Raw genomic sequence first — 8,628 nt, forward strand, 5'->3', positions numbered from 1 at the left:
GAGAAGTCACTTCCCTTTTTTCCAGCGTTTGGAAAGGAGACGCAGAGGCAGAGGACCTTCCTCTGAACAGAGGAGGGCTTTCCCTCGAGAGGGGCGGTGGGGGGGGGGGAGAACCACAATCACTGTCTGCCGGTTTTACCCAGCGTACCAGACGAATAAGTCAAAATGAAACTCATGGAGGATGGAAGATGAAAGTCTGGCCTCATATAAAGGCCCTACACTCTGGTATGTGTGAACACCACAACTGGTGCCATTTTTACCACCTAGAACCGCCAAGCCCGACAGCGGTTCTGATTCTCGTCAACAAGCCGGTCCTTTAAGCGGGTGAATAAGGTGTTGAAGGGAGCGAAACAGTCACACCTGGATTGATTGGTTGAGGGGGGTTTTGGGGAAAAAATGGCAGAAACTGGTTGTTTTGAGCAGGCAGATTTTTTATTTATTTCAGAAAGCGTGTTGTTTTAAGACGAGCCATAGGAGGCACTACGGTGCTGAATGCCCCAAACGCCTGATGCCGTGAACCTTTTGTGTGTGTGTGTGTGTGTGTGTGTGTACACTGTGTGTGTGTGCACATGTGCCTGTGTATGTACTGTGTGTGTGTGTGTGTGTGTGTGTGTGTGTGTGTACACTGTGTGTGTGTGTGTGTCTGTACACTGTGTGTGTGTGCACATGTGCCTGTGTATGTACTGTGTGTGTGTGTGTGTGTGTTCACATGCTTGAGTAAAGTGGAACATGCTTAGCTGCACAATGGCACCAGTGTTCATTAGCTGTGTGCGTGTGAGTGTGCATGTGTGAGTATCCATGTGTGTGTGTGCGTGACTGTGCGTGTGTGCACGTGTGTACATGTACATATATGTGTGGGTTAATGAGTGTTTGGGGACACTGGGTCTGTTAGAGCACTGTAAATAACACTCCATCACATACTCACCCCATACTCACAGCCTCTCTGGCTGACACATACATACACACACACACACACACACACACATACATACACACACACACACACACACGTGTGCACACATACACACACACACATATGCACACACATGCACACACACACACACGCACACAGACATATACATAAATGCATCCACAGATGCACACACACTCGCATACATACACACAGAAATGCATGCAAGCACGCACACGCACGCGTCCACACGCGTACACACAATGTAAAAAGTCTCCACTTTATCTCCACCAAACAGGGTCAGTACCAAAGTGCAGTGGGTTGTGAGGTTTTGCGTATTCAACAGAACAGAGCATGCCCTGAGTGATCACCCTGACCGCCCCCTCAGGACACACCTGCGTGGGGACACACCTCAGACGGATACACACCTGAGACAGGTCACACCTGAGACAGGCACACCTGAGACAGGTCACACCTGCATGTACACACCATTAACAAATAGATTACCTGTATTCATTTCAATGTGAATTGCCATAAAAGGTACAATAGGTAATTTTGGACTTCTCACGGTCAAGAGAGGAATAGCAGCAACAATAACCTTCAAACCACAACACTGTTTATCCCGCCCCCTTCTCTGTGAACACGCTGACTTTGAAACACAATTGGCTGTGGTAATTAGAACCAATTTTCAACCAATGAGCTTAAATTATTGTACAGCTATACAATGTTTTGGGCCGTCAACTGTATATTTTGAAACCCAAATTTAAGGACTATAAACACAGGCAGGGGGTGAGTCAACATGTCAGTGAGCCTTTTTAAATGATAGGAAGGGATTTACGTCTGGTCTTGTAACAATGTTTTAACGCAGAAATCTCACCTATTGTACCTTTAACTAATGTAGCTGTTCACATGAATTTCGAATATACAGGCTTCCATAGGGGAGAGAAGCAGGCTTCTATAGCGGGAAAAACAGGCTTCCCTCATCGCACCTGTGAGAGACTTCCAGAGGTCAGGGCCGGCCGCACACACACCAGCGTGGAGCTGCAGCCGCTGCTGTCCTTGTAAAGGTTCATCTCCGGGGCGTGTAAATCTCGTAAATCTCAGCAATGCAAATGTCTGATTGAGAGCCAGCGCTTGTGCTTTCAGAGCCTGCGATTTCCCTGCAACGCAAATGTGCCGACTGCACGCGCACAGAGAGAGAGAGGCAGGCGCACAGCCAGAGAGAGAGGCACATGCACAGCCCGAGAGAGAGGCACATGCACAGCCCGAGAGAGAGGCACATGCACAGCCCGAGAGAGAGGCACATGCACAGCCCGAGAGAGAGGCACATGCACAGCCAGAGGGAGCGACACACACACATGACCACTGCACGAGCACAGAGAGAGGGGCACGTACACATGACCACTGCACCACAGCGACCAGCAGCTGAGTCAGCGAGCGTGCCTACAGAGACCTCTTCCCAGCCACGCTGAACTCTGCGTGCTCATCAGAAACAAAACACACCGGCCCGTTTCTTACATCACGCCAAGCAAAAGAACGAAAACGCAGAGGGATTAAAAACGACGTTCCCAAACTGAGGGAGACCGGGCTGGGAGCAGAACCGCAGCAGAACGCATGCAGATGCACAGTCTGACGGCGGAGCCGGTTTGGTAAGTTCTGGAAAAGGTGCATACTGAACACAACGTCCCGTCCACACCTGACTCCGGCAGAGCACGGCTCGGGGTTTTCCATACCCAAAACAATCACGTGCGGCGTCATGGAAACTGCAGAGACACACGGATATGTGTTTTCAGGTGTGTTTCCTGATGATGCACACACACGCTCACGTCCGTGTTTGTGGAAGATAAAAGCGGTTTAACAACACACACCAGGTCGCGCTGCATTCAACTATTATTAAAGTGGTTCCGCGTCAAATGATCCATGACTGTTTCAATGCTCAATATTACTTTTCCTTAAAATATGTCCCAGTCCAAAGGAAACGCCAATAACACACTCATCAAAATTCATAATAAACAGGGCCAGTGGGGATAAGATGACAAAAGGCCAGTTGTTATGCAGATGAAGTAAAGTCCCGATGAACACACAGATCTCGTTTCAGGAGAACAGAAAGCCGTCATATCCTCCCCTATTCATCAGAGGAGGGAAAAAAACCCAGATGCTTTTAAAAATAGAATCAGTGCACTGCAGAGACGAGCAAGCAGTACATACTGTACCGTTCGGCGCAGCGCAGCGAAGATGTACAGTACAGATACTGTATTATTCAGAGCCGTGCGAGATGTACAGTACAGATACTGTATTATTCACAGCAGAGTGAGCTCATGGATGCACACTGGCGGTGCACAGAGGCGGACTGTCAGCCGCGGATGTTGATGGGAACAGAGGCTCAAAGCTCTCATTCACACCACAGTAGTGTTACAGTGAGGCGGACAGCGCCGGCAAGCGTACCGAACCCAACACACCGTGACACGGCCAAGAACAGAACCTCAGAACCAGAACTGGGACAGCCTGCAGCCTACAGGCTAAGGTACATGCTTTGGAACGATAACAGAACCCCCTGCCGTGCGTGTGCGTAGTGTGTGGGGTGTGGTGTGTGTGTGTGTAGTGTGTGGGTGTATATGGTGTGTGTGTGTGTGTAGTGTGTGTGTGTATATGGTGTGTGTGTGTGTGTGTAGTGTGTGGTGTGTGTGTGTGCGTGTGTAGTGTGTGTGTGTGTGTGCGTGTGCATGTGTGTGTGGTGTGTATGTGTGCGTGCGTGTGTGTGTGCGTATGGTGCGTGTGTGAGTGTGTGTGTATGGTGCGTGTGTGAGTGTGTGTAGTGTGTGGTGTGTATGTGTGCGTGTGTGTGTGTGTGTGCGTATGGTGCATGTGTGAGTGTGTGTGTGTGTGTGTGTGTGTGTGTGCGTATGGTGCATGTGTGAGTGCGTGTGTGAGTGTGTGTGCGTGTGTGTGTGTCATGGCTTCTCACAATGTCCTGGGTCACATGGGTCTGTATCTCAATCTCAGATCTCAATCTGGAATCCTGGACAGCCGCAGAGTCCGCTGGGTTCTGATACCTTCCTGCGCCTAAGTGTATCATTTCACGCACAGATTGGCTAAAGAGTCTGCAGCATCATGTTTCCAGAGGCCTAGATTGGCTGACTGAAAGAAAACCAGCAGAAACTGCAGCCCTCCAGGACCGGCGTTTGAGACCCTCGATCTACATACAGCGTTTCACTGTGTACTAAAAACAGGGTCAAAAGGTGAATCCACGCTACGCTCCACCACAAAATAACACTGGAGTCCTCAGCAAAGCAGCAGTTTTATGGCAGATGTTAATCAGCACCAGGGACACCTCTGCAGTTCCTCACATTTGTCCCAGAACATTCCCCACAGGTAAACCCTTCTGAGAACGCGCTCTCTCCATTACGCTGTCTGTCACGTGAATTTCCCCCCGGGGCTCAATGAAGGAATATCTCCTCATCTCAAGCTGTCACATCACGTTAGTCTCCATCTTCGTGCCGAAGTTGTTTACCATATCTGCTCTGCTATCGCGCCGTGCTGCAAGCTTGACATGCCGTACCTACTGACTTGGCCTCCACTGTATTTACCGTGTGTGCACTAGACTGGATGTTCGTGGCATGTTCTGTAGTCGATCGTCGTAGTTTGCTCTGCTTACACCCACACAGGCACTAACCATGATCTGCCTCAAGAAGGCGTGAAGAAGAGGAGGGGGCACAGTGCCCAACATCTCAACCCAACCCAACACCAGGTATACAACCCAACCCAACACATTATCACATTACATTACAAGGCACTCTTATCCAGAGCGACGTACAACGAAGTGCAGATCAAACACAAGTACAAGTGCGATGAGGACCTGAGAGGACAGTACAGTTCCGAGTCCTAGTGTAAACATGCAGATACAATCGGAACCCTTGAAGAATACATCAACTTCCAAACTAGCATACCACAGTTGGCAGCTAGAATACCCCGAATACAACAATACAATAGCTAATACAAAACAAAAAAAACAACAATATCTATACAACTATATAAGTGCCATTACAGTCTATGGCATATATAAGGCTCATCATGGTGGTGAGTTAGGGAGGGAAAGGTGTAGCCTGAAGAGATGAGTTTTCAGTCTGCGCTTGAAAGAGGTCAGAGACTCTGCCGTTCTGACATCCACCGGGAGGTCATTCCACCACCGTGGGACCAGGACAGACAGCAGTCGTGAGTGAGAAACCAACACCAAGGATGCAACCCAAACCAACACCAAGTACACAACCCAACCTAACACCAAGTATACAACCCAACCCAAACCGACACCAAGTACACGACCCAACCCAACACCAAGTACACGACCCAACCCAACACAAAGTACACAAATGACGACAGGAGTGATATACCGTGGAGAGTTGTACAGGTTTGTTTGGTTCTGAACCTGTGATTGAGAGAGTGTTATGGGCAGCTGCGGATGAACGGTAACCCTGGGACCGCTCTGGGAGAGAGAGGGAGAGAGAGGGAGGGAGAGGGAGAGAGAGGGGGAGAGAGGGAGAGAGAGGGGGAGAGAGGGAGAGAGAGGGAGAGAGAGGGGAGAGAGAGGGAGAGAGAGGGAGAGAGAGGGAGGGAGAGAGGGAGAGAGAGGGGAGGGAGAGGGAGAGAGAGGGAGAGAGAGAGAGGGAGAGGGAGGGAGAGGGAGAGAGAGGGAGAGAGAGGGAGAGAGAGGGAGAGGGAGGGAGAGAGGGAGGGGAGAGGGAGAGAGAGGGAGAGAGAGGGAGAGGGAGGGAGAGAGAGGGAGGGAGAGGGAGGGAGAGGGAGAGAGAGGGAGAGAGAGAGAGGGAGAGGGAGAGAGAGGGAGAGAGAGGGAGAGTGTGGAGCAGGCTTTACGGCCACAGCTGCCCCGGAGACGCCTGCCTGTCCTTGGGGCTGAAGGGAGCACTGTCCTTCGTTAGATTTTTTGATCTTTCATTTTTTTAAGGAAAATGAATGCTGTTTGCTGGACAGAAGACAGTCTGCACCACACCTGTACCACACACCTGTACCACACAAACTGATTCCCTTCACCCAGCCCCAGAATGCACTAGAGACATGGTGAGCTACATGGAATATTAAAGAGAGAGGGAGGGAATGATAGAGGGAGAGAAAAAGGGAGAGATAGAAAGAGAGGGGGGAATGATGGAGGGACAGATTGAGAGAGAGGGATAGAGAGAGACATAAGGATAGAATGATTGGAGAGAAATGGAGCAGAGAGAGAGAGAGAGAGACAGAGAGATATAGGGACAGAATGATAGAGTGCTTGCAGATCTAGGACAGAGACCTTAACTGTGTTTATTTCATGAACCCCATTAAGTGTTGATGAGAGCTGGGACAGGGAGTGCAGGGGGGGGGGGGGCAGGGAGTGCAGGGGGAGGGGGGGCGAGGGGGTAGGGGGGCAGGGGGGGGAGGGGGGTGAGGGAGAAGCAGAGCAGGAGAGGAAACCTCAAACTGAAAGGCCTAATTTAGAAAACTGCAGGGGCTCTTCTCTCAGTGAGGAGCCTGGGCCTCCACCCCAATGAAACCACCGGCAGAATAAAGGACTGGGGGCCTGCCCCAGAGGGGGTCCCAGACAGAGAGAGGGTGACTCTTACGCAGCCTCGAGTTAAACAGCCTGACACAGGAACAGAAAGAAAACATTGCGATGCTTTGTGTGAAACAAGACGGAAAGCCTCCAGAGCTCAGAGGAGATTTGCAGCTTCGCGGGGTGGGGGGTGCGGGGTGGGGGGTGCGGGGTGCGGGGTGCGGGGTGGGGGGTGCGGGGTGCGGGGTGCGGGGTGCGGGGTGGGGGGTGTGGGGTGGGGGGTGCGGGGTGCGGGGTGCGGGGTGCGGGGTGCGGGGTGGATCCCTGGATCCCTGGATCCCAGCGCGGAGCGAAGCGGCCGTTTTAACAGGAGGTGCGTTAGCGCGTGTGCCACGCACAGGAAACGGGTGATAGGATGGACGGCACGGCGACCGTAACCAGGCCCGCGGAGTGACAGCTGGATGACAGAGCTACGGTTAGCCCACAGGAAGTGGCCCCCCCTCCTCTTTAATGTGGCCAGCTCTGCGGGGAGTGGAAAGCTACTGAACCTGCTCTGTCTGCTCTGCTCTGCTCCGCTCTGAGCAGGGAGGGACAGTGTGTGCGGAACACGCGTGTGGACGCGTGTGCAGATCACAGACAGGGAGGCGTGTGGGGGACACGGATGTAGAGGCGTGTGGGGAACACGGATGTAGAGGCGTGTGGGGAACACGGACAGACTGTAGAGACAGCTGGACGGGCACAGACACAGACACAGACACAGACACAGACACAGACACAGACACAGACGCAGACGTGGGCTCTCACCGGGTACCTGTAGCTCAGAGCGGGACGCTGTACAGACAGCCAGACAGCTCAGTGCCTCCAAGAAGCCCAACATGGACACCAAGCAAGGCTCCCACACTCCTACACACTAAATATACACACACGCTCTCTCTCTCACACACACACACACACACACACAGTCGCACAAACACACACACTGCAGACAGATTTCTCCAAAATCTAGCGCCTTGGAGCATGCTATTAGCCTGACAGGCACTCTGCAGAGTTTCAAACAAACTTTCCCTGCCACCAGACGAACCCTGACCCTAGCCCCAACACCCTCCATCCCACCTCTGTCAGAAGATGTGAGCAGCCTGGAGCCTTGTGGCTAAGGTGGCTGTAGCCTAGTAGTCAAGGCACTTGACTGGATCCTTGGTGGTTCAAGTCCCAGTGCAGCCACAATAAGATCTGCACAGCTGTTGGGCCCTTAACCCCACATTGCTCGAGGGGAGATCGTCCCCTGCTTTTTCTAACCAACTGTAAGTCGCTTCGGATAAAAAGCGCCAGCTAAATAACTGTAAATAAACAAGAGCACTTAATTCAAGAACTGTAGTCACACAATCAAAACACAAAATCATACATCGCAATAGTCAAATAGTCATAATCAGAAAATGAAGACACGTGCCAACCACACCTCCTCCAGAACGCACATACAGATTGTCCGATGCTCTTTACAGAAACCGTGTGGTTAAACAGAGTTGACCCCTCTCTCCCACTCTGTGGTTAGACAGAACCGACCCCTCTCTCACCCTCCGCACACTCTGTGGTTAGACAGAAGCGACCCCACTCACCCTCCGTAGGCTCCGAATGTGAAGCTGCGTTTTCGGTGAGGCATGGTGGGAAGGGGAGAGCTGCTCTGCGCTAGGCCAGTCACCGCTCTCTGCTGACTTACTGAGAGAACAGACTCTGTGCTTCCCACCGCTCCCCTCCCCTCCCTCTCTCTCCCTCTTTCTCTCTCCCGCACTGTCACTCTCTCTCTCGCTCTCCTGCACTGTTGCTCTCTCTCTCTTGCTCTCCCGCACTGTCACTCTCTCTCTCTTGCTCTCCCGCACTGTTGCTCTCTCTCTCTCTCACACACTATCTCTCTCTCTCTCACACACTTGCTGCTGTGTGTGTGTGTGTGTGTGTTTGTACGTCACTCTGCCCTCTCCCACTTCAGCTTGGGTCACTTTACTTTCTCTTCTCTCTTTTACCCCCCTCTTTCTCTCTCTCTCTCTCTCTCACACTCACACACACAGACTGTACATGTGCTATACTGCCTTCTCTTCTAGTTAGCTTGGTTCACTTTGTTTCTGTGCTTTTCCCCCCTCCCTCTCTTCCTCTGCTCCCCTCTCCCCTTCCTCTCCTCCCCTCACCC

General features: G+C 51.9%; 1 protein-coding gene across 5 annotated transcripts in view; it reads right to left on the bottom strand.

Annotated features, from left to right (window-relative positions):
- rap1gapa (RAP1 GTPase activating protein a) overlaps positions 1 to 8,197 on the bottom strand; it is a 93,232-nt gene extending 85,035 nt beyond the window's left edge. For all 5 annotated transcript variants that reach the window (XR_009709703.1, XM_061256850.1, XM_061256849.1 and 2 more), the window contains exon 1: positions 8,063 to 8,197. Coding sequence is in view for 4 of the 5 variants with exons in the window: in XM_061256850.1 (XP_061112834.1) it covers positions 8,063 to 8,106 (44 nt within the window). In the remaining variant the exon portion in view is untranslated. The remainder of the gene's footprint in view (positions 1 to 8,062) is intronic.
- Positions 8,198 to 8,628: the final 431 nt, after the last annotated feature.

The sequence above is a fragment of the Conger conger genome, chromosome 10 (genome assembly GCF_963514075.1).
Source record: "Conger conger chromosome 10, fConCon1.1, whole genome shotgun sequence".
Lineage (NCBI taxonomy): Eukaryota > Metazoa > Chordata > Actinopteri > Anguilliformes > Congridae > Conger > Conger conger.